General features: G+C 40.2%; 1 protein-coding gene across 1 annotated transcript; it reads right to left on the reverse strand.

Moving 5' to 3' along the window:
• Positions 1 to 3,046: 3,046 nt before the first annotated feature.
• On the reverse strand, positions 3,047 to 26,694 carry slc6a11b (solute carrier family 6 member 11b). Its single transcript, XM_070843898.1, has 14 exons — positions 26,484 to 26,694; positions 25,753 to 25,887; positions 25,312 to 25,452; positions 25,078 to 25,159; positions 19,860 to 19,992; positions 16,736 to 16,870; positions 10,433 to 10,536; positions 10,027 to 10,151; positions 9,024 to 9,136; positions 8,066 to 8,203; positions 5,825 to 5,927; positions 5,056 to 5,156; positions 4,522 to 4,692; positions 3,047 to 3,190 (listed from the first exon to the last, which is right to left on the reverse strand). The coding sequence occupies exons 1-14, from the start codon at positions 26,692 to 26,694 to the stop codon at positions 3,047 to 3,049; spliced, it is 1,836 nt and encodes a 611-aa protein (XP_070699999.1).
• Between the last annotated feature and the right edge of the window lie 1,148 nt (positions 26,695 to 27,842).

Here is a 27,842-nt window from a genome sequence, read left to right on the forward strand (position 1 = left end):
AGCTATGGCAGGAAGGTTATGTAATGTCACAAAAATCTATGCCCCAACATTCACTCATTCATAATCATTATGCCCTGATACCCCCCTGGTATAGTGCCAGACAGTCACAGAGCTGACATTTGCAGGAAGATATTCATTGTCATGTTCACAATTTAAAGAGTCGCCAATTAACCTGTGATAAAATGGGTGTTTTAGTCTTTGAACTGTGGGAGGAAGCCGGAGTGTCCACAAGGAACTCACGTAAGCAACAAGACAACTTGTAAGATGGTTCCTGAGGCGATATTGCTGCCATGCTGCCCTCTATGTCTGCACAGATGCAACAATCAGTGTACATTATGCTCGTTACAGTTTTCTCATTCTCATAATCGTATGTGTAATATATCTAATATGTCAAATTATGTTTGAAAACAAGCTTCTTATATTAAGTAGTTATTTTTCAAATATCTCATTTAGTTCATTAATTTCTTTTTTTACATCCTGACACAAATTTAGTTTTGCAACATGAATATACAGTACATAAACAGTATTTGTACTGTCTGCTCCATACCCTATTACTTGTTTGTGCCTGTCAACAATCCAGTTACTGTACAGGACTTAGTAAAATGCCATCTTAACTTATGTGATCCTATCATTTTATCTATAAACTCTTATCACAAAGAATGGCTTTAAAACCCTTTCAAAGGACTTTAAAGAGGAAATGTCAGTATCTAAGAGTATGTTTTTCCCCCTTTTCAGGATAGAACTGCAATGCTGCATTGCAAGACAAAGTTCAATAAAAAGACCAGAGTCAAGGCTCAACTTTCCTTTATAATATTTATTCTTAAAAATGAGTAAGCAGACAGTTCATGTGTCCTGTGAATACCAAAATGTGTGTAGAACAGTACAGAACAGTAAAACACCTTTCATTATATTTCTATAACAAGATCTTTTGAGCGGCATATCAAAAGTCAAAACAAAGGACGTATTCTTTTTAATACAGCAATTCGTTTAAAACATCTTTCATCTCAAGAAATAGACCACAGATTTCTAGAAAGAGATGTAAAAATATACATCAATATGATCAGTGTTAAACAGCAGGCTAAAACATCCGATGCACACAACTATTTGCTTGCACAAAACATCAGTGAGGAGGTGATAATGTCATAATGCAACCACACCAGAGGGACCAATCACATGTTTAAGAGGACGTCACAGCTTTGACAGGAGGGGCTTCAGTCACTAATCACTTCCTCGATTTCCCTCATTACTTACTCGATTATGCACTTCCTCAGCTCATCAAATCCTTATTTCTTTCCCTGCTTTCTTTGCCTCCTCCTGAAAAAACTGTAAAGAGAGAAATTTGAGTTTCATCCCCTCAGATGCATTCCTCTGATTGCATTTTCATCAGGAAACAAGGACAGAGGGGAGATAGGATGGGAGGTGAGAAAGTGAGACGAAGCAAGGAAGAAAGCATTCGAGTGCTGATTGGATGAGGCTGTAATAGACTGAGATTGATCGCAACAATGAGACCAGCTCATTGACTCTTCCCACAGCTAAATGGATAACAGGAACAGACAGTGCTTTCATCCCTGCAGTGGCTCAGACAGCAACATCTACTGCTTTACAATGTCAGAAGAAAGGTCACAGAAACACTAATCATGAGCAAGACTATCGCTGATGCATAGGTCTGTGACAATGTGAAGCATTCAGCTGCATCACGGCTTCATGCAAGGCCTGTGTCATTGCTCAAGCCCTCCACGTGATGAAGAGAAGGCAAACACAGAAGTGGTAAAGACTGAAAGAGGCGGACAAGCAGAGGTTGAAGATGAGAGGGAAAGACAGCGGGCGAAAAGAGAAGGGGACAAGGGCAAAGAATAAAAAGAGATGGGATAAGAAGACAGATGGGTTTTGAAATGCTCATCTGATGGGCGTCCATCTTCTCCTCTACAGGCGGAGCAGGAAATAAAAATGCAGGGGTGGAAGCACGTCTGTCTGTCACTCTGTGTTAGGCTCAGCATAATTACTGTGAAATGACAGATACCCATGACTTATAGGAGGGCAGCTAGAGGAGAGAGAGGTGTGTTTTTAGACTCAGCCTGCGAGTCACTTGCTGCTATTTGCAGCCATGTGACGATTTGTAGCTCCAAACTGAGGGGAGAGTTTAAACTCTGGACCTCTGTTTATTTGCTCTTCAATATCACTGTAAGCCTCCCAAGCAGAGACGTCCACTTAGAAAAAGCGGTGCTATGGAAATCAGCAAAGTCCTCAAGGACCCAATATATCCTGACACGATGATCAATAAACTAATAATATCACTCAATTACACCCAGTCAGCCAAGTTTTTGTTTAGGTTGCTTAGCGACAACATTGAACTCAAGTAAATAAAAATCACTGAAGGCCTAAAAATGTTCCACAGCCCTCACAGTCACAGCTGGTTCAGATAACATCCAAGATTTCAATGGCAAAACGCTTTATATACAACTCAAAGTTTTACTTGCAGGAGTGTTCTGGGTTTGCCCTCCTATAGCCTGTAATGTTCTCTTAACACACAAAACTATGTAGAATGGTCCCCAAGCTGCTACATCTTAGAAAGTCACATTTGGGTACCTAGTACCTAATACAGAGGCACAGCACTCTGCCAACAAATGTACAGTGTAAGCCTTTTACAACACAACACATTGGTATTGCTCTAAAGGCCCAGACACTATTGTGACCAGTACTGACAAGGTACCAGGACGAGTTTTAACCATAACTGTATGTCATCAAATAGATTTTAAAATATTAATGGTTAGAAAAGAAAGAAACAGCTGCTTTAGTCACAATGTTAACTGAAAACAACAAATGTGTTATCAAAGTTTGTGCAAAGCAGAAGCAGACTACTTAATCATGTCATAACTTTTCCTTTTTTTTTTCTTTTTTTTTACAAAACAAAAATAACACTCCGAATCATTTGTTTCATTTCCTGTTTTGTGTGGTGGTGGATAATGTTGTTGTTTGTTTGTTGTTGTCATTTCTTGGACTTTTTGTGAGGACGGCAGGCAGCTTGGTCGGTCAGTCAGTCGCTCAGTTAGAAATGCGTCTCCTTCTCTGAGATGGTGGATATTTTCCCATCGACCTTAAGTTTTGCATCGTTGGCAGCATAGGGACTGAGAGCGGCAAGTTTCCCTCTCATTTTCAGGTCCGGGCTGGGAGTCGTCAGCTTCTTCATTCTCTGCAGAGAGCATCGAGAGGGAGAGACAGAGAGAGAAGAAGTTATGGCTCATCCTCATGCCACTATTCTACTTCCAGTGCAGATAGTTTAAAGAACTAAAAAAAAATGTATGTGAGCATTGAAATGTCTGTGCCAGCAAACCATTTGTTGCCATATGCAGTAGTTGTGGCAATATAACATCACCTAACCATTACCGTATTTGTACAGACATTAGACGGAGCTGTATTTTTATTATTAGTTTCATTCTTTGTTATTCAGTCTAGAGGTACTTCAGGGATAAACAACTGAATAGAAGAGCATTGAGACACTTGGTTTGTTCCTGTATAAACAGTATATATCATATCAAACAAAAAAGTATGTCTTCTGGACATCCAATGAATTTCATACTAAGCATCCAGCTTGCTTGCTAATCAACTGAATAGCTACTGTGATATCTTTCCCATTAAACTGTCACACTGAGGGAAGTTCCTGCTCAGCCTGCACAAACATACCTAAAAGAATCTTCTGAAAAATGGGCAATATGAGATAGAAAAGCGACAAGGCTAATGGAAGTAAATAGTTGATAAATGGTACATTGGACGCTATTGATCGTTAAAACGTGGCTTCATTATTCAGTATGTAAAGAAATTGCAATTTATTTGACATAGTGATAGTGATAGTATAAATAAAGCAACGTGCAATAGGCCATGAGCATCACAAGGCTGCCTAGACAGTCAACCATTTGTATGCCATGTGGGGTTCATTCAAACATGACCAAGGCATCCCTGATATCAGTCCTCTACTTTTCATCAAGCCTCTGGTTTGCCAAAAGCCAGAGGCCACTACTGCTTATCTCACATCAGAAACCTGCGATTTGTTTATTTGATCCTCCCTCAAGCTGTGATGGGAGCTCATTCGACTTTGTCACAATCCCTCTGAGAAAGTCAGATGGCAGAGATACAAAAGCTGGATCCTTTTGAGTTATTTCCTCCATTACAAGGAGCCCAGGTGGTACAGGTACAGCCTTTACCAAGTGAAAAAACAGCTCCTCTTTCAATAACTTGTATAGCTTTTACAACTGTAAATGAAATTGATTAGAATTGATAAAAATGAAAATGGGCAATACAAGAGAGAGAGTGAGTGATGATGGACATAAATTTAAAGTTAAAGGGTTTAGTTGGAGGCTACCGGTCATCACAAACATGGCATCATTAATTTTGAATAATTACTGCTATGCAAAGGTGACAATATAGATAAAAGCAATATGGCATCAGCATTACTGTTTTTCTTTACAACACAATATCCTCTTAGTAACTGAAGTGTCCATGATTTGTCCGTGTGTGTATTTTTACCTCAGAGAAGGTGCCAGGAGTCTTCCAGATCATCCAGATAATCCCCAGAGGGATGCAGACCATTGAGGACATGGCCATGAACCAGCCGATACCATAGCCCCAGTCAGGGTAAGTGTACACATTATTGTACTTCAGCGGTTTGTATTTTATCAAGAAGAACAGGAAAATCCCCTGCAGAAGACAAAAATGGCATGAATCTGTACATTTACATTTTGAGAAAGAAATTCCTCTGCTACTTTGATTTTAATACTTTGAATTCAGAGCCTGTACAGTGTCATAGTAAATGCTGTTCTATTAAATATAAGACCACACAATAAAGCCTATTCATGTGAAAAATTAGCATATGTGTAATTTGTTAAGACTTAATCCCAAACCCAGGTATTAGTCAAAGCGGCATATGCAAAATGCAGTTTTCCAGTGTATTGCACGAAATATATCTGTCCTTCATTACTTTGATGTGCATCTACATGATATGTTATTTGCTGTTGTTGATGCAACTGCTGCTTTTGATTTTGTGTCCGCAGTGAAACTCACAGCACAGATGCCCGGGGTCAGGATCATCCAGCACCATTTGATGAAGAAGACAGGTTTGTAGCCGATCATGTCCTCAATATTTAGGTAGAATCTGTCGCTACCTGAAACGCAAACATGTGTCACTCAGAGTTTCTGCATGTATTATTAAAATAATGACGTGATTGATGTATTTTGACAGTATTTGGCCGTCTGAGTTGAGCTGCTGACTAAATGTGGACAAACTGTTGTCTGAAGCTCTTTGAAGAGAAAAAAAAATCATTCTGCATCACTGCATGAAAAATGTTCCTTACTTAAATAATATAATTGGGCTTATTGTCAAACTGTCTGCTTAAATGAGGCAGTCTGTGGTGTAAAGTTGATGATATTGATAAATGATGAAATGAATGCCAAAAAGTTAGTTAGGGCATCAAAAGTAAATTGTAGGACAGCATATATCAAATAGAAACAATGCACTTTGTTTGAATGGTAACCTGCTATAGTGCCATAATATAATTTTTTACATCTCAGAGAAAAAGATTTATGTGCCTTGCATATCAGTAAGTGAGTGATGCATGTGTTTGAGCCCATTCTCCAGCAGAGGGCAGAGAAGAAATATGATTGCGGGGATTGAAGGAGGGTGAAAGTATGAGACAATGTTCAGTGGCCTGTTTTTCTGTAATATGATGTCTAACAGTTGTTCACTTGACAAAAGACACACTACTGTTGTATAAACAAGCAAACATTTCTTTGTAATGTCTAGTTAAGTTTTAAGTTGGGACTATTATCTTACCGTACACCCAGCCAATACATATGGACTCAAATATGGCCACAAACAGCAAACACATCCCGCTGGCAGCATATGAGTCAAACAGCTGGAAGACATACATCCCTCCCTGATAGGACAAGACAGGTGTCAGTTTTCTGTCACAGCCTCTACGTGAACATCAGACAGTGAGATCACGTGCGAGATGATGTGCTTGATTTGGTTGTCAGGGAGTGATGTCATGAATAATGATTTGTCCCATACTTAACAAAGATCATTGCCTCAAAGGGCTCCCAGTACAAAGTTGTTACCAACAAATGTGGTATTCACAAAACAGAATCTCTGCAGTTTATGGTGCTTTTTGTGTCTTGCTGTTGCATGTTATCTATTTAGAGGGCAATTCAAATGCCAACTACACACTCTGTTATTTGGTTTAACATATTAAGGTAAATTACTATGAAAGAGCAACTTCAACAAAAGGCATTATCTCTTCTTACTGTTGTGTATTGTTGGCCACTGCGTTACATGTGATGTCCATGCCAATCACTCTGATATTCATTACTGAAGTTACAGGAGGACTTAAACATGTTGGGATTCACTGCACCACTCGGACATCTGTCAGTTTGATATGAAACTCAAGCCACCAGCTGGTTAGTTTAGCATAGCATACAGACTGGAAAAAGGCAGAATCAGATCAGCCAAGAAGTAAAAAAAAAATGCCTAGCAGCATCTTTAAGGCTCACAAATTCATACAGTATTTGAGCATAACATAACATGGCACCAGTGGTCATCCATTAAGTTCCTATTCTTTGTGCTAAACTAAGCTAACCAGATTAGACACATATGGGAGCGGTATCAATCTTCTCATCTAATTGACAGCTAGAAAGCAAATAAGAGTATTTCCCAAAATGTCAAACTGTTTTTTAAGACGTGTCAATTGTTACAGTATGAATGGTGGTGGTCACATTTTAGCATCCTCTCTACACTTCCTCCACTCAAGACAACTAATCTGTTCTTCTTGCTTCTACTAAAAGGGTCGCCATAAATAAAATCTCACATGAATCTGAGAGTAGGGTTACATCATAGCTCTAAACTGCACGTAAACAGCCAAGAATATCATCAAAATGTCTCAGTGACTATCTTTATGCTCCTACTTCAGCCAGGTATTGAAGTGTACTACCAGAGGGGCTTTTGAGCTGTGATTTAATCTGGCTCTAGGCTTCCTGTGACATTTTATTCATGACGGCTCTTTAGCAGCAGAAAGGACTAAAGTGTCTTGAGTGCAGGTAGTGCTGAAAGACGAGTAAAAGCAGAGTGAAAAATTGGCCATTATTATGTCGTGGTGACAGGGATGAGAATGGGCAGTGAGAAACAGAGGTCAAGTCGCTGGACAACGCCACAGTCTATAACGAACAAAAAACTGAGGAAGTACTGACTTCAATATGCATTACATTTTTTCCCCACGTTTCATGGCCATTATGGGCCACTAGAGAACAGGACAGTACGTTTACAGTAGGAGAGGATGGAGAGCAGTGACACATGAAAAGCTTTTAGTGGATGAAAGACCTTCTTAATAGTGTGAGGAGCCAGATTCTCTTCCATCATACAACTTAAAGATGGAAGGCCTTGGAAACACAGCAGAGCTGGTGAAATGAATACAACTCAGTGTCTAGTAGAGGAGCAGATTTCTTCTATCATATGGATTGTTGACCACTCATCTACATTGTACCTGGCTGGGTTTCATCTCAGACTTGTACACTGATGGCCATGATGATGAACATGGTGATGATGATGATGATGATTTGATTTGATGATTTAAACTTTGACCGTATATTATATAGATATAATCTTTGGTAGATTAACCAACAGTAGTGATTTTTCTGAATTTATCATATTCTATATGTGTAAAAAGTCTGTCAAGTAACCAAATCCATACATACATCCATGTGCATCCTCTGTGCTGTTACTTGTTGCTCAAAATATGTTATGTATGCTGCTATAGCCATAAATTTCATTTGCTACAGCTATATTCCACAAAAACTGTTTCATTTCATCATTTGATGTACTTGGATTAACTTTCTGAAACCTTCTACTTTATTTAGCTTTCTTTCTCTCGTTTCTCATGTATTTCATTTGTCTATAAACAAGTCCCTCTTGCAGCACTGTTTTGACAAGGTAATTCAGTTTAAAATTCACCATTCGAAAACTTTAAAGACACTGACATGTGCTACCTTTAACTCTGTGGATGTGACTATAGATGCTTCTTACCTCTGTACACATGATGAGTCCTATGAAGAAGGAGACTATAGACATGCCCAGAATCAGCAGCTCTCTGCGGTAGCCTCTCCTGAAGGTCTCTGGGTACATGTCCACCACAGCTGTAACCAAGCTCTCCACACACACAAACTGCAAAATGAGAAAAGATACATTTTATGAATGGACTAATTGCCCAACCTTGTTTAGTTCTAACTTAGATGACGCAACAATATTATCGTACATTAAAGGAAACATATGTGTTCCGTTGTGGCTCAGCATTTAAATTACGAGTATGAGTTCATCACATACATACACACAAATCAGTCATCAGTCCTGATCATGTTTCACCTCCCTATTGTGTGACTCAAACCCCCTTTTTGAGATCACAAAATAAAAAAATAAAATGTACTAGAAATCAAATATGTTTTCACGTCAGGAGCAGCATGTTGGGGCAGTGGTTAGCACTGTTTCCTCACAGCAAGAAGGTTCTGGGTTCAGGTTTGTGGTTTGAACCTTGACCCTTTCTGTGTGGAGTTTGCATGTTCTCCCCACGCTTGTGTGGGTTCTCTCCGTGTGTTCCAGCTTCCTCCCACAGTCCAAAGACATGCAGGCTAATTGGTGACTCTAAATTGCCCGTAGGTGTGAGTGTGAGCGTGAATGGTTGTCTGTCTCTATATGTTGGCGTCCAGTTCAAGGTGTACCCCACCTCTCACCCAATGTCAGCTGGGATTGGCTTCAGCCCCCAGTTAAGGATACGTGGTATGACAATGGATGTTTTCACATCAAATTTTCCAAATCTGACCATGGGCAACACTCATAAATCTACACGCTCACTTCACACATACTGTTGAACAGTCTAAACATCAAGTCAGTCTTCCCCTAATTTAATACGTTGCAGCAGTTCACAGCTCCAACTTATGAAGTGACACATTATGTATAATCTCCATATTGTTACACCAGTGGTCCTCACCTGACTGTCCAGACCGAGGAAGATGAGCATCATGAAGAAGAGACAGGCCCACAGTGGAGACAGAGGCATCATAGTAACAGCCTTTGGGTATGCAATGAATGCAAGACCAGGACCTTCATCACAAAACAAATCAAAAACAAGAGTCTTATTAGAGAAAGTGTGAGTTTTTCAAACACATTCAAGACAAGATTTTTAAGTTTAAGCCTCATATTTTTTTGATCATAGGCAATTTAGTGTAATTTGTAGTTTTGTACAGCATTCTTCTGTTGGTGGGACCTTGAGCTCTACCTTGTTGTTGTTACATATCTATGTATGTATTTATTTTCATTTAATTTATATCTCTGATCTTCTTTACTGGTTTCCTTTTTTCTTATTTTTTTATCACTAGCAAATGACATTGCAGAAGCTAGTAAACCTCAACTAGGCAAAGTGACACTTTACTTGCTAGATATGTATTACAAGCTTCAGTGTTTAAACATCTCTCAAAAAATGCGGTACATGAACTAAAGGCAAATACACGCTTAAACACACTGTGCATGCAGAAAAGCAAAAGTGGCACAATGTCTGGTCTAAGGGGACATTGATGAGATGAGGTGAGATGAAATAGTGCTGGAAATAAGACTGATTGTTTGAAAATAAGTTATTTAACACCTACATTTGGTCACAGACTCTTAGAAACATATTATTTAAAACATCAAGCTCCATCCTCTCCACATGCCAAGACAAACATTTCAAATCCCTCACTCTGTCACATTCACTAAATCATTCATACTGACTTGAATAAATCATAATGCGGTGGTCTAAGAGCCAAGGTGAAGAGTGTGGAGTTATATAACTAGTTGTGTTTATCCACTTTTGCACAAAAGATGGATGGGAGTCACGGAGAATAAGACAGGCTTTCTCTAGTCTACAATATCCACACAACCACATTACAGTTGTAGAAGTCGCTACTTTGATTAATTGATTTGATTTTGATTAATAAACATAATTGTTATTCTCTCACCAGATTCTGCCACGGCCTCGATGGGAACATTTTGTTCGTAGGCCATGAAGCCCAGCACGGAGAAGATAGCAAAACCTGCTACAAAGCTGGTGCCACTGTTAAGACAACACAGCATGATGCAGTCTCTGAGGAGCAAGACAGAGAAAGAGAGGAGATCACACTTATGGTAAGAGCTGTCACCAGACCGTACATTATATAGAGGCACCACAGGCTGCGAGTGTGTGTGTGTGTGTGATGAACAGAAGCCAAAATGACACAGAATGAGCCAGAGCATCCACTCTTATCCATCAGTCTACCTGTATTCTGATGATGTTGACAAGCAAATGTTGCCAGTTTATACAGTGATACTAAAGCCTGCATTTAAATGTATTTCGTTTTAATGTCACCCACCTATTTCTTAACTTACCTATAGCAGTTATTGTTGTAGGAATTGTAACTTCCCAGAGCAGTGAGACAGCCCAAGCAGATGGCATAGGAGAAGAAGATTTGGGTTCCAGCGTCCACCCACACCTGAATGAAAAGTGGACGTAAACGTACAGTAGATGTACAGGTGGGTGACAAATTAAGTTAAAAAGTCTCTATGCAACACCGAAGGGATGAACAAGTCGGTCCAAAATCTCCCTTTCAATCAGGTTATTCTTCTGGTGACTGTAAAGGCTTACCTGCTCACTTCTTTGGACAATGTTCACCTTTAGTGGAGAGACTCATATTGGAGCTACACACATAAATACAATATATATATTTTATAAACAAATCAAAGTTTTAGAAACCTTTAAATCTGATATGTCATGCTCTTGATCAAGCTTAAGGTTTAATTTCCACTTCATCTCTCAGCCTATTGTCACTACACTGACAATACAAATTATTTTTTTTAATTAATGAAATGACAGTATAGTGAGTAGAATAGGCTTTTCCATTCACAAGAGATTACCATGATATGTCAAGAGGTGATTTTTTATCTTCTCTGATGAAGCCCCACATTTCCTTTGATAACTCTCATCTACCTGATTTTCATCATCTCAGTGACTTTGTAATGAAATTACGGCTCAGCTCAACCATTTTCTTTCCCCTCTGAGAGGCACACGGTGGAGCAGCATGAATCATGGATTAACTAAAATCTAAAAGTAGATACAAAGTCTTCCAGTGACTAAATATTCATATTTTGCTTCACTTACTCCATTCCTGTCTACTGTTTGGATCAAAGACAGCTGCAGTATAATACAGGGTTTACTATAATATTTGATATACCTTTCTAACTCATACCATCATTGGCAGTAGACTGCTCTAGTGAGTGGGTGTGAATATAATAATAGTGGGGGTTTGTTGAGACCATAGCATTCACAGATTGAAAAAATAAATTTAAAAACCTAAATTTTTCCCCTGGATGATCCCCAGAACACACCACGAACAATTTTCATAGAAAATAGAGAGTCAATGCACTGAGATGACATTTCTCAAATCTTGAGCGATTAAAATTTGATCTATGTGCACAGCCTGATAGCACTAGAATATGTTTTACAGTGAGCTCTGTCTGCCAGGCCAACAGTTGGTTGGTCCACCAATTAGGTATAGACTAACATATATGAGCCATGACACTTCATACAGACAGTCATGGTTCCCAGAGGATGAATTCTACTGACGTCGGTGACCCCCTGACCTTTCCTCTTGTGCCGCTATGAGGTCGACATTTGCAGTTTTCAGTGAAATGTCTTGACAACTACTGGATGGATTACAATAAAAGTTTGGACAAACATTTATGTTCCCCTCAGGGTAGATTTCAGTAACTTTGGTGATTCACAGGCTTTTCATTTAGCAACATCAAGTCAAAATTTTAACTTGTCCAATGCTTTGGTTTATGACCAAATACTGTCCTCTCCAACTTGTATAAGTGGAGGAAGCTTGACACTACAGACAATGTTTTGCATCCTGTTTCCTAACATTGGTTAATTTTTTTTTCAATCCGTCATATATGGTGGGAAATCTTTCTCTGGAATAAATCACATAGTTTTAATTGCCTGAGCTTTGCCTGAAGTTTGTACGGGTCGCATGTTCATTTTAAAAAAACAAAACAACCTATTTTGTCATTCAGGTATGAAGAATTGTTAGTCTGTGAGTAAATTGCTGTGTAGGGACGCTGTTGTATAGCTGAACCTGGAATCTGATAATTGAAGGAAAACATTCTGAATGTGTCTCTGTTTCAGTTTCATTGTTAGAAAATGATTAGTGACAAGTACAGATTAATAAGTATGATACAAGACTTTTACTACCTTCTTCATCCCAGCCAATCATATATTTAGATATAATGTGGAAACGAGGCAGAGTATTTTGATTCATGTGCTTCATGGGGATTTACACATGTAGGACTCTTCACTGAGGCAGCAGTAAAGTGTGTATTATGAAACTAGTTTGTAGTGCAGCACAGGACCGTAGAGCCCACAGGATAGCATGGGGTGCTAGCGAATTCAAACTTAATGCAGCATGGCTCTTTGAAAACTCTCTCACATCACCATTCAGCCACTAATCTCATTTCCCCACCGAGAAACAATTAACAAACGCACGGTCTTCGCTCCCTCCTGGGAGTAACCACGGTAACTTCTGTGACCTCACAAACACAAGACTGTTCCTGTGGAAGAACAGGCCTTTCTCTCCTAATGTTCATTAATGTTCCCTTCAGTTCACCCTCGGCTGATGGCCGCACAGCGCAGGGAAACCTTAAAGGTCCAGGCTCAGAGAGAATCACTTGTTGATGTTGTGCCTAATTTGGCCGGCTTGTGTTTGGTTATGTTGAGACTGTGGCTCCAGGAAACGTTTCCACTGTGTGAAAGCTGGATGCCATTGGCTGTAAGATAGTGTTCTCGTAATGTAAATGTTCCACTCTAGGTGCTCCTCACATCCCACTCTTTTTATAAATTAGATCAATTGGTGTTAGATATTCGTGTGAAGTGCAACATTAATACATTTGGCTGAAACGAATTCATTAGATTTCACTCGTCACTTCACTTTGTAGCCATTCAGTGAATAGGATTTGATCTTTACAGAATACATATCATGTTGTAAGTGAAGTAACAACAAGCAAAACATATTTTTGTGTTGATTTGATACAGGATAAGTTGTGACATCTGGGCAGCGATTCAGTGAAACTGCTTGTCTTAGTGGCTTCTCTCACAAACACACATGTTGCTGTTTTTTTTAAAAAAAAAAAATTCCTGTTCTAATTCCAAATGAATAATTGCAGGATTACATTTTGCAGACAGTACAATTCAATAATAGTAGCAATTCAACTTGGATAGGTTTTGGATAGCTGATCATTACACTGGCTGTTTATGGAAAACCCTTAACCTTAACCGACCATAATATAACCTTCAAATTCAACTCTAGTATGAGCTGATAGGGTCTTATACTTATACTAGCATCATCCTGGCTTTGAATTAAAAATAGTATTGTTATATTTGGACAATGAAACATTAAATATGGTCGAGGTTGTTCCTGCAAATACTATGGTCAAATTCAAGGACATTAACTTATGGGCCATAAGACTTTTTACAAAAAACCTATGTTGAAAGGTGAAAAACGTTGGCAAATACAAATTTTATCAAAGCTGCTATAACCACATTTTTCATATTGTCAATGGAAAAATATATATGGAAACATTAATTATTTGTACGTGAAAAGAATGACACACCCACAGAGAATTACTACTCTGTGGTTTACCTGAACTCCTTATATTTGTAGTGTGGCGTTTTCACCCACAACTTTGCTTTTTGAGCCACTCTCACTGCTCTCCAAGCGATGTTTTTGACCAGAGCCAAAAAGCTCAAAAAAACCCCACTGAATGTTACCTACTCAGCACTAAACAACAGACAGACAAGGTTGGCAACCAGCAGATGAACATAGTGGAGTGTTTAGCAGCTTTAGAGTCAGATATTTGGCTCAGGAGATGGTAGAGACCAAAAACAGAGTTAAAAGGACAAATGGCAAAACATTGGTTAATGCAGGTTTAAGTTAAGGAAATGAAAGTTAGAGGGTTTGTTTTACTACTGACACAATAACCTTGCTATACTGGTGAAAAGATACAAATAGCAACACATTTTCAGTTATAGTGCATGCAAAGATAACAAGGAGGGATAGGCAGCTGGAGATGGAGAGTGTGAGAAGCGTCAAGAGGAAGGGTGATGCACAGTGCAGGGCAGAGGGTGAGACAGCCAGAGAGAGAAAGGTATAGGAAAGAAGAGAATAGGGGAGGCATGATGAAGTTCAGCGGTGTAAAAAGAGCGGGTGACACACAGCCACACACACACACACACACACATACAGGCTGGTGAACAGAACAGAGGACTGATTGTCCCTGAGGAAGCAAATTTAACATTAGTGTCAGAAGTAATGTCTTCCTCTGCCAAACAGCAGCGCTTCTTTATCACCCTCCTTCACTTTCTGTGCCTCTGTTTGTGTCTTTATTCGTCCCTCCATTTGCTTCTCATTCATCTATCATTTGTCTATCTACATCACTGTTTGTCTTTCTCTAACTTCACTAAATTCAGAAATGCAACAGTCATCTCACAGGAAAACAGCTGGAGAGCCATTAAATAAAAAAATAAATAATCAGCATATTAGAGGTTTACTATTTTTTGTATTGAAAAGCAAAGATATAAACGTGAAAACCAACTGGTAGCCAGTTTATCAAGAGTTAATGTTAATGTTTATATACTCCAGTATATCATCCAAGCTGGGATTATGGCATGATACTGTATGTCCTTAACACCTTTTCTCAACACAAGGAGCTGCTTTGCCCAACAAATTGTGTGAAATAGACTGGCTTGTCTGTCTGCACAGTTAGAGACTAACTGAATTTGTAGTTATTTTTGAGGAAACAACTTTTCCTTGTCACCACATCCATGGCATCTCACCCCATGGACCGAGCGGAAAACAAGTGTCCAGCTAGGATGTGAGTGTGAACACGAGGAAGTGATCGATTTTGAGATTGAAGTTTCCTGAAAATGCTGTAATATGTTGTCACATGTGTGGGTTGAAAAAGAGCCAATCATTTTGCAAGCATGAAAGGATAACAGTCGTGTGCTAGGTGTGGGCTTTAGTCTTTATTCAAAATATGTGTTATGTTTCCAACTGACTCTTTTCAAAAGAAGAATAAAGGGTGTCTTAAATCTGCACTTGAAGGCTGCAAACTTTGATATTTTGAGTGACTGAGGTGAAAGTTAATGGTATGCTCATTAAACATAATGATTATTACTAGTTAGTTGTGCATGCTAAGGACTGCATTTTACATTGAGAGATTAGATAAACACACTGTGTAATTTAATGCAATTTAAATGCAAAATATCGCTCTTACTACAATCCCAAGCACACCACTTCAACAAGCAGAGAGGTCTGCCATGCCAAGTTACAGGTGCTCAACTAGATAATCGCTGTTTAATTTGGGTTCACTGGGTTTAATGAAAGCTCCAATTCTGACTTATGTCAGAAAGTTTTCCAACGTGAATTAACTTCAGATTATTAGCATTGCTTTCTTTAATTAACCTTAATGAACTCAAACTGTTGTTTCCAACATTATCCTGCACTAAATGTAGCCCATCCAGTACAAGCTCTGTCTGCTGGTAAATCTTGGCTAAAATGAATCTGTCAGTCCAATCTATTTCACTGGGTCCCGATCTGTTATCCCTTTCTCACTCAAACTTCATCTATCTCGATTCACGTTGTCATGACACCCCATCCACTGACATTTTCTAGTGCATTGTTGCCTAGCGACCCAAGCTGTCTGCCTTTTCCAGACGAGGTCAAGGAGTCTGCTCTGTGTGAGTGTGTGTCTGCCTGTCTGTATGAGTTATATGATAATGCAACACCTCTATTAGCCTCAAATCCTGATCTTTCAACCCCTCCAGACTCACAGAAAACTCACTATTTACTTGACCCTTGATGATCTCATCACCAGCAGAAAGTGTCAACTCTGCTATGACAATCTTGGCTCCATATTAATCCACAGTAGTATCACTGCCACTGGCATAGACTGTAAATGCAAACAAATTTCTATAACTGCTATACAAATGATAGTCGCTTATTTTTAATCTTTTGCCAAAAGAGAGCTGCCAATCAACATTTGGCAAACCGATTCTTCCTCCATAAAATGGCCAAACAAGAAAATGTTTTGTCTATACTGTATATGAAAGTGTTTTGGTACAATACAGTGAATAAATAGTAACAGTGGATAAAAAAAAAAAGGGCTGATCCCCCCCATCGCATTACAGTAACAACAACACCACCTGTCCCCCTGGCAGCCACTCAGCTCCAGACAGGTGGGTGTGAGGCAGGGTTATAAATTCATTCCCTATGAGTCTAGCCTTGTCTCTGAAACTCTCCTGCTTTATTTTTCATACCTTCTGCCTTTCATAAACAAGTTTTAGCACAGTGCAACTAGACTGATTAATCAAATGAACACAGAGGACCTCAGTTTCTTGCAACCCAGCGACAGTGTAGAGCTGTATTTGCAGAGAAGATGTACGCCATCTACAGGTAAAATGTAACCGTAACGCTAATTAACAGCAGTGGCATGAGTTTTAAAATAGCAACACCTGTTACTTTTCTTGCCTGTGTGTAGCAACATCTCAGCAGCACTTTTACATTTTATCTATTTTTGATGGAGGCAGATTCCTTTTACCCGTTTACCCATAGAGGAGAGTCTGAGTGGGTCCAGGCCTACCTGAGGGTCAGAGAGACGTGAAATGTCCGGGTAGAGGTAGAACTTGATGCCGTCGTATGCTCCTGGCAGCGTCACTCCTCTGACCAACAGGACCAACAACATGACGTATGGAAATGTAGCTGTCACATACACAACCTAGAGATGTGAAAACACAGAGACTTGGAATATTAATGCGTAGATTACAGGAAAACACAGTTGACTGAGTCACTGTCAGAACTTGCAGCAGGAGTTACTTACATAACCTGATACGATGAGACAAAATAAAGCTGTGCAAAGCAAAAACAATGCCAACAATAGTCACCGCTGATTAATGTTGGGCTCTACCCACCCTGTCCACCTCCTCCTCCACCCCCTTTTTTTAAAAATGCTGCACAAGTACAGGACAGACATTGGATACATTTGGCTCAAAGAATCCACACAAGAGGACAACAAGTTTGTTACAGCTCAATAATAACAAACCACTTCTCAGATGACAGTAATAAACACATGTCCAAACAGGAAGAAACAGAAAAGTGGAGAAGGTAAGTGTCCTAGATTAAGACTACTGACAGGACTGTGACAGACAGTCAAGCTGTTGCGCACACACACACAATCACATGTGAGTGGAACAGTAAAACAACAATCAGTTTGTTTCTGATGTTTATCTCATCCAGTCTGCTTTTTTGTGAAATCATGGGCAGTTTCTTTTCTTTAGCTCTGCTTAAACTCCTTAAAATGAAACTAAAAAGCAGAAAAGGTTTGGAACGGCTGGTCAAATCATTTCTTTTGATAATGATTGGTTTAAGTGTACTGATTATATGAAACACTAATCAAACCTAGATATCTGACAGAGTATTTCAGCAGAAGACAGATTCTGTGCATTTTCTATATGAGTTATTACACACGTATGTCCTACAAAATAACTCTCTCTACCTGTTGATAATCAGCTGATGACACAGTTTAATATCTACTGATATATTATCAACAGTGGACTTTTAAAATAAAGTTGTACCAAGATCCACTAAAAGCACACTTAACATATAATGACAAGGACTTCCATGATGACTATGGGTATAGCAGTACATATAGAAGTACTATGCATGATGCATTTTCAAGAGAAATAAGAGGACATCATGGGCCACAGCTTTCATAGATGCACTTGAAACAGTATTCTCTATATTTATACACACACACACACACACACACACATACACATATCTATATCTGGAAGGGTATCGTGCACAGCACTAAAGTCAACTCCACAATAGTAAACATCACACATACCTTCAGCACAGTTTTTTACTGAACTATTCAGGTTTTGCAGAATTGTGCTCGACATCTCAAGACTCTTAGAAACCCCTTGAACAAAGACCTGAGCCTCTTGGAAGGCAGAGGCGGGCAACATACATCCCCTGGCTTGCTGGCATCCAGTCAAAGTCCAATTGAGGACAGAACAGGACAGAGCAGAGCCAGGCCAGGAGACTGAAAAGAAAAGAAGGCTCCTCTGGCCCCGTCTCTTAAACAGGAGAAGCCCAGAGGAGTGATGCTGGCAGTGTGGGAAAATGTGCTTCTCTTTGAAGCACGAACAGGAGTGTATGAGTACACACACACACACACACACACTTCATTCACAACATTTAAATGGGTGTGCACATACTACAGACATAGATAAAGTGGACCATTCACACATACCGGCCTAAGCACACAAAATGCATGCACGCTCCAATTACCTATGCACCCCATGTCACGTTACTGTACAACTGCAAGCAACTGTTTTATGAATGGAATCTTTATCACTGGTACAGAGTAGGGACGAGTGGGACTGCTTTAAAAACCTGGTTTCAGCTTGATTTTACTCTTAACCAGTCAGCAGATCTCTTTTACTGAATATTCTGAACATCCATCATCTTCAAAACCTGAATCAAAAGTATGAAATTAATGAAATCCTCACCAACGTAGTGTTTGAATAGTGAGGTTCTATGAGACTTAATGAGACTGTCCAGTCTAAGCTCTGTTAATCCTAGTGTGGCCTACAGGGAAAGTGTGGGAAAAGTTGTCTCCTGCTTCGTAGATCCCTCCTTTAATTTGTCAAATGAAACGATCACACATCCTAAACCTTCTCTCCCTCCTTCTCTGCATCTCTGTGGAGATGAAAAGGACAATATTCAATCTCTCCATGAACTTTTGATGCTCCACATGCTCCTTCCAGCTCACCACGGGTAAACATTTAAGCCACCACAAATTTACTGGTCAAACTTGCCCCTGCCTCGCCGTAAATCTAACAGGAGGGCTTAAATGTGAGAATGGCTGGCAAACACGGCCAACAAAAGCAAACAGCTTAGCAGAGTCGGAACTGAATGGGCTGTAGGGTCTGTGGAGAAGAAAGCACCTCTCTCTTGCAACAAGCGAGCTGTGGTTAATTTCTCATAGCAGGAGAGAGAGAGAGACAGAGAGGCAGAGGCTGAGGATATACTCTGCATGCTCCTCATGAACGCTCTCCTTTCCTCTAGTGAATACAGAAATCAATCTTGGACCGGCTGCTAAAGCCCAGCCATGAAGAAGCCTTCTCCCCTCTTACTTCACAGCCAGACAAAAGACACTTCAGGGAGATATAGGCGTTGCCGCCGGGTTGTTTTTTTCCCCGTCATGTACAATGCGAACCCATTAATTTTTCCCCACACACCTCTCCTCCTTTCTCTCGACACCCTTTCTTCCATTTCTTTTTTCACTCTGTCTCTATTTCTCTACTCATTCTGGCTCGTTGAATCTAAGAGGAGTTTCTTAATGGCTGCTGAGCACCCAAAGCAAGTTGCAGAGTCCTCACTGTCCTCCTCAAGGCTACATGAAGAGCCTGAAGGAGGACATGTAATTGGAACGGGTGATGGGAGGAAAGGTAGAAGTGGGTAGTGCTGACACCCATGTTGTCCTCTATTCACAGAGGGGAATGCATGTGGCTTCCTGTGAGGGAGTTGTTTTGAGGACAAGAATGGAAAGTGCTTTATCTTGTGACTCTATCTTGTTTCATTGAGTAACACGAAAATTAAAACTGCTCCAGGAAAAAAAAACCCAGCAGTAACAGCAGAGTAGCATAGATTTGTATTCTTGCATACACACATTCATATACAAATTCTCACCAAAGTCTCACCTTGCCAGTTGATTTGGGTCCTTTCCAGATGCAGAAGTAGCAGATGAACCAGGCCAGGGCCAGACACATGGCCAGCTCCCAGCGCATTCCCCCCATGTGCTCAATACCATCTGATATTTTCAGGACTCTGCGTCTGATTTGGCACAGAGGACACAGATGATTATTGATTTACAATTAGATTCTGTTCATAATCTTGTTTGACACGTTCATAAAACACTTTCTAAAAAAGGTGAAGCAATATTGATTGAAAAAGCTGAACCTCTGCAGACTCTCTAATCACTTTTCAAGCATTTTGTCGTTTCTCTTACTCAGAGTGATTATCTGCAAGCTGTGCTAAATAAGTTACAACACAGAGGAGGATGAGAAATATATATTTGCTTGAGTTTGCTCAATACAAATAGTGTTGTCATTTTCAGCCATATTTGCTGGGTTCAGTTAATCCATTCTTCCAAACACTGCCACACTAGTTGGCGCGGTCCATTTTGACAACTAAAAATGTAATGTGTGATGACATTATTTTTTCTTGTGCTTTTAATCTCCACTGCAGAGCAGCACACTGACATTCACACATACCTTCCCAGTTACTTAGTGTGAGTCAATCCTATCACATAGTACCAGTCAAAACTATGGCCATCCTGACCAAAAAATTACATCCACTTTTTTTCCACAGAGACTCATACAGAAACACTGAGTGGACAAACCAACACTACAGGATGACTTTAACCATCCTCTGTGATTCTCAATACGACTTCCTCCTCCAGTGCTAACCACTGGTGGTTGAGGATGCAACTACAAGGTAATATAACACATTTCAAGCAGCAATTGTACAATAATTTCTGTGTGGAACAATGCAGTAAGTCATGATGATGTCAAAACAACAGTCTTTCCAGATGTGGCTCCACTGCTTGTAACTAAGATTTACATCCACTTTCATCTCATAACTGGAAGTGAAGAGAGAGAAGCTCTTTTCCAGCTATGAGACTTCCTCTCTTCAGCTGAGTCTCCACCATCCCCCTTATACCTTAATTATTTCACCCAGTGTAGTCAAAACTCAAGTCAGATTGGCTTAAGGAAGACCCCCAGCCAGGAGGACACATTTACAGGACAGGATTTACAGGATGCTGCTCATGTGGGGATTCTTGAATCCTTAATTTTGAATTCCTGAATCGTTGGGTCTCTCTATTAATTAAAGGGTTTGGTCTAGACCTGCTCTTTACGGAAAAGCGTCTTGAGATAACACTGTTATGATTGGCGCTATATAAATACAGATGATTGATTGATTGATTTACATGATGCATCCCTAATGTGACGGGGAAAACCTTAGAGTAAAGGCAGTTGGTAGCATTGCGCCGCTTGCTTTGTATCCTCCAACACTGCTGCTACTGAGCATCAAGGTGTGCTAGAGGGACAGCTGCACTATGATGGCAGGCATCAATGGGCAGGAAGAAGTCTGATTTGCCCCAGTGTTATGGCCATGATACACTTATAAAAGATGCAGAACGCAGAGTCCTCAGTCCTCTACGAAAGCCCTCTATGTCCCTGGTGAAATGTTTGTGCCAAAATAATGTCCAGGGGCAGACCACTACCTGACAAGTCAACTACAACACTCTGAGCCAAATTAGGGATTAGTTGAGCAGAACACCGACTGACCTCTGTGGTTTTCCTGGAATTAAAACTACAATTCACCATTAGGGGGACAACGTGTGAGCACAAACAGCGTGATCAAGAGAACTGCTTTATGCATTTTTGCTTTTCACTCCACCTCACCTCCTTGTTTGGTGTGGAGCAGCTGTCAGCACTTTGGTCCACTTGCTGGTGGCAACATTAGAGAAGCCACCCTGCCTGTCCTTAAGTTGCAGAGTTTGTGTAGCTCAGTAGGCAGATGGCAGCCATATATACAGCTGTGTGTCACAGTAGAAGAGAAGTTTGTGTCCTGGCCTTTCTGTGGTCACATTATAGTATTGTTCATTAAGCTATTGTGGAATTGCACTGCAGAGTCCATAACAAATTTCCCAATGGGGGCCAATGTAGTACATCTTGATCTTGATTTTGCGATTCAGCATGGTGCTCAGCAGCAGAGAGTTATCAAGCCAATTAGAAGCAAATAGATGGATTCTAGTCTAAAATGTTCCTTTCGCTGATACACCTCTAGTTGTGGGTGCAGGATACACGGCATTTTATCTGCAATTATTACATCATAGCCTGTCCGAGTGGTGAATCAACAATGTGCTTCCTGTTTGTTGAAGCATAGCCAGGTAACAGCATTGATGGAGGATGAGAAGGGAGATTCGGAGCCACAGAGCTACATGGTGCTGCCAAATCTTTGCCACCGAGTTCACCCCCGGAGCTCCTGACCAGCCATTGATCATCGTGACATGTTCTTGGTGGCCGGCCACAGGCTAGGTCCAACACAGCCCCCCTGTCCCTTCCCGGTCAGCCAAAAGGGCAAGATGTGAACGCTAATGTGTGTAAATACACTTGTGTGTGTTCTTAAATGTATGCAAATTGGGTTTTTTATGGGTGAATATTTGTACAGTGTGACTTATGTGCATAATGATTATGATATGGAGTATGACAGGTGTAGGTTTCTAAGTTAAATGATAATACCTCTTAGTTTTAAGGGTTCAGAAAGATTCAAACTTAAGCTAAGCAAATAGATCCCAGGTATCTTCTACCTGGTCACATGAATACAGTGTAACACTTTATGAGTATTTGCATTGGTTTCACCAAAAAGGTTGTCCTTTACTCATCTGTGAATTGTTGAAATGTAACAAAATAACATATTGTATACAGTACTGTGCAAAGGTTTTAGGCAAGTGTGAAGAAATGCTGTAAAATGAGAATGCTTTCAAAAATATAAAATTTCATTGTTTATTTTGATGAATTTACAAAATGCAAAGTGAGCGAACAGAAGAAAAATTTAAATCAAATCAATATTTAGTGTGACCACCCTTTTCCTTCAAAACAGCATAATTTCCTTCCAAGTACTCTTGCGCACAGTTTCTTAAGGAACTCAGCAAGTTGTTCCAAACATCTTGGAGGAACTAACCACAGATCTTCTGTGGATGTCGGCTGCCTCAAATCCTTCTGTCTCTTCATGTGATCCCAGACAGACTCAGTGATGTTGAGATCAGGGCTCTGTTGGGGCCTCACCATCACTTTCAGGACTCCTTGTTCCTCTTTACGGTGAACATAGTTCTTAATGACATTGGCTGCATGTTTGCGGTCGTTGTCCTGCTGCAGAATAAATTTCGGGCCAATCAGACGCCTCCCTGATGGTATTGATGATGGATAAGTACCTGCCTGTATTTCTCAGCATTGAGGACACCATTAACTCTGACCAAATCCCCAACTCCATCTGCAGAAATGCAATCCCAAACTTTTCCTCCTCCACCAGCTTCACTGTTGCCTGCAAACACTCATTATTGTACCACTCTCCAGCCCTTCGGCAAACAATCTGCCTTCTGCTACAGCCAAATATTTCAGATTTTGATTCATCCATCCAGAGCACCGGCTGCCATTTGTCTGCACCCCAGTTCCTCTGTTTTCATGCATATTTCAGTGGCTTGGCCATGTTTCCATGTCGGAGGTTTGACTTTTTGGCCATAATTCTTCCATGAAGACCACTTCTGGCCAGACTTCTCCAGACAGTAGATTGGTGTACCTGGGTCCCATTGGTTTCTGCTGGTTCTGATCTGATTGCACTACTGGACATCTTCCCATTTCAAAGGGAAGTGAGCATAATGTGTTTTTCATCTGCTGCACTAAGTTTCCTTGGCCGACCACTGCGTCCTCAACGCTGCCCATTTCTTTCTGCTTCTTCAAAAGAGCTTGAACAGCACATCTTGAAACCCCAGTCTGCTTTAAGATCTTTGCCTGGGAGAGACCTCGCTGATGCAGTATAACTACCTTGTGTATTCTTGCTGTGCTCAGTCTTGCCATGGTGACATGGTGACACTGTGACATGAAACTGTCTTCCACAGCCTCACCTTGGCAGCAGAGTTTGGCTGTTCCTCACCCAGTTTTCAGCCTCCTACAGCTGTTTCTGTTTCAGTTACTGACTGTGTTTCAACCTACATATGAACTAATGATGATTAGCATCTAGTTGGTATAATTGGTTAATCATACACCGACTATGATCCCTGACCAAAAATAATTGATGCTGTTTTGAAGTCTAAGGATAGAGACAACAAATATTGATTTGATTTAGATTTTTCTTCTATTTGCTCACTTTGCATTTTGTAAATCAATAAAAATAAATACATTTTTTTCTTATAGCATTTCTTCACACCTCTTCGCACTGTATATGTACAGAAATTAATTGTAAATATACAGAATATGTGCTTGACAGTTTTGACTTTTAATCAAACTCTCTTTCAGTGATATAACCTTTATATTTCAAAATGCAAAAATGTGACAATAAAACCATGTAACACTTTGGGCACCAGGGTAAAGATTCACATATTAATCCTGCTGTATATACAGTAGAAAACATGACAGTGTGTCTTGGCAAAGGTTAAACAAAGCCTGGTCAGTTGCTATTTTGCCAACAACATGGTGGTTGGCTCTTTCCTTTGGGCTCCTCAAAGGTTTATAATGTTGGCTCAAATCTGATGTTTTCATCACTGGTCATGTTGCAGAATCTATCACTCAATTTTGATTTAGATACAAAAATATAGATCACAATTTTATTTTAACCATTAGACTGCAATATGTAATTAATAAAAAAAATGGGATTGACCCAGCAGTGTAAACATAGCCACTGGCAGCAAGACAGGAAATGTGGTCAGCATTACACACTGACAAGGCCTGATCCTCTGCCACACACATGGCTCTAGCTGGGAGACAGCTGGCCTACGAGGGCCTGTTGACACACAAATATGAAAAGGGCTGACTAATTATTGGGGGAAAGGTTAAGGGAGTCAGTGAAACAGTCTGGAGCTCTCACAGATTTTCAACGTTCTGGCAGATAATGACATTAAAGGACGACATGAGATGTTGTGAACTGCCTGAAGTGACAACGCATGTCATCATGGTGATATGAGACAAACTGTGATCCCATTAATACTTAATACCCACAGAGATGAAAGCCATCATCATGGTACGCTCTCCAATGGGACTTTGCACAAACAGAGCATGAATTCTCATATAGACTAAAGAACATGACCGAACATGAAGATCACATGAAAAGAAGAGCAGAAATAAAGAATTTACTTACTCCCAGAACTCAATGACTGGAGATGTTGCATTTGGGTTTGTAATGTTGGTGGCATTTTCTCCATAGTAGTCAACGCAGTTATCTATGGATACAGGAAGGACGTTTTATTAGTCTTGAGAGTGGACTGCAGGTATAGGTGCGGACATGGCATTGCACATTAAATAAGAAGTGATATTTTCTACTTTCTGCTTGCAAAATGACTTTCCTCTCTTATCCACTGTTTTCTCCTCCTACCTGTGTTCCAGTAGTGCCCACAGCCAGCCCACGGCAGCTCGGTGGTGAAGCAGTTGAAGAGGTAGAAGATGGCCCAGGCAAGGATCACTACATAGTACACGTTTAGATGAGCTTCAATCACTTGCGTTGCATAGCCAATACCTGAAAAGGCAAGTTACAGGTAAACAAAATGGAAAAAACTTCAGGTGATTGGCTAGATGTTAGACCAGTGTTAGTAAGATACTTGTAGATGTCAGTAGCTTGTACGGGTGTTACAACAGATAAATTCTGTAAAAACAAATGAATATATATGAGTATTACAGGAAAGTAGATTCATATAATCGTATATATTGTGCCTGTGCAAGAGTTTCATCAGCCCAACCACATTGTGTCTTTATGATTTTCCATTTTCAATTTAATTAGCAAAATCCTGAAGACAGATATAAGTGGGTATTTTCTCACCCTCAAATAGCGGGCAGACTTTCCTCCAGCAGGTGATGCCTCCCTCGCTGGTGAACTGACCCAGGGCAGTTTCCAGGAAAAACACAGGGATACCGCAGCACACGAAGAAGATGACATATGGGACGAAGAACGCACCTTTATGCACACAAAAGAAAATACATACAGAGCATGAATACCTGTTGATCAATAGTAGAATAAAAAGTCTGGCAGCACAATCGCTGAAAATGTACCTTAACCCTGACTTTAAACGGAGCAATTCACAAAATTGAGATAAAAATACTCACTACGATGCCACACTCATAACTGCAGGATGACCTTTTCAGATTATTAGGAGGATTCATACTGTGCTGCCTAATGGTGCCTAATGAGGGAACCCACCTCTTATGATTGTGCATAATGGATGAAATAATAAAGAATAATCACACTTTGATACGTTTTGGTACTTCAAAACTACAACATTTACCTCCTCCTTTGGTAGAAGATAAGAGAAGTTGTCTTACCTCTTTTACTCAGGACTGTGTCTTTTACATTTTAATAATCACATCGTGTCCTATTTATGTATCTGATCAGGGGTACACTTTTGTTTCTTTTCTAATCTTGCCTTATCCATTCTTATGCGTCTTATCTCCTCCTTCCATTTTTCGTCCACCAATTTTTCTAACCCGAAAACCTCCCCTACCACTATGATTCTTTGGTTTATGTCCAACCACAGACAAGGGAAACTTCCGTACCTCCTCCATTCTTGTAGCAGAGGTAAGGAAACCTCCACACGTTGCCCAGACCAATGATCTCTCCAGCCACAGATAGCACAAACTCAATCTTGTTGTTCCACTGGCCTCTCTCATTGTACTCCCCGTTCTCTAGGCTGGAGCTGGACCCTTCCGGGTCTCTGCCATCCTCTGGTTTACCGTTTATAACTGGCCCGCTTTTCTCAGCTGTCATGACGCTCCAGCAGCCCGCTGAGAGGGAGAAAGAGAGAAAAGATTTGAAAAGAAGATTTTACAAAGGTGACCTCATAACCAAAACTTTGAATGGATTCAATGACTTTTTCTGGAATTTGTATCTTTCCTGGGACAGCTGAATCTGAATGGGACTGTCCCATGAAAGCAAAACCACGCCCATTGAAAAGTCCAGACTTATGTATGTGAAGGTTCAAATCACCTGAAAGTAGCTCAATTCATTTTCACTTATTATGTAAGTGCATAGCCCTTTAATCAGCCGTACAAATCAGCCACACTGATTTATAAGCCATGTAAATACAAAAAACGAGCAGTGAGGAATTATGTGCGATGCCTCATTAACTATTCAAATGAAGATTCACAACAACACTAATAGAATAAAGTAGAACAAAGCAGACATTTTACACTGTTGTTGTCAAACCAGCATGAGGAGGCTCATGATAGGGCAGATTAATTAAAAAAAACAAGCTTTCACTAACCCCCAACTAAACCACTAACTTCTGTAAAAACTTGATATCACTGCAATATCATTGTAATACAGCATATTTATAACACACATAACAACTTGCTGAAATAAATTTACAACCAACTCTGTCATCATTAGCTACATTATCTACTTATAACTTTGTTAGTAGCCTAATAAGAAGTTAGAATCACGTGTAAATCAAGACAGCAAAACAAAGACGACAACAACAACAACAAGAAGATATAAATGAATGCATAAATATTGCGTGCAAGTTTGACACAGACATGATCAGGCAAATAGAAATACTGTAACACTGAGTCGCTGTACTCACCAGTCTCCTATGGATCAGTGGCAAACCTTCTTTTGGCTCCCGCGATGATGCGCACTAACAATTGCCTTTTAGAGAACACAGGATGGTTTATCCTGATCCTGGGGGGGTGAAAAAAAGGAGAGAGTGGGGGCAAAAGAGAACAATCTGGATCCGCGTTGACTGAAGTGGTTTTGTTAAGTCTCTCGTCTATATAAAGGAAGATCCCAGACGCTGCACAGTGACGGTAGATCTTGCACCAGGCGATGGATAACCTGCGACTGCGCTCCGGCTCTCCAAGCGGTCTACTCTCAAGCGCCTCTAGTTGGATAAAAGCCATGTGGTAACCAATCTAGCT

Source organism: Pempheris klunzingeri, chromosome 2, assembly GCF_042242105.1.
Source record: "Pempheris klunzingeri isolate RE-2024b chromosome 2, fPemKlu1.hap1, whole genome shotgun sequence".
NCBI lineage: Eukaryota > Metazoa > Chordata > Actinopteri > Acropomatiformes > Pempheridae > Pempheris > Pempheris klunzingeri.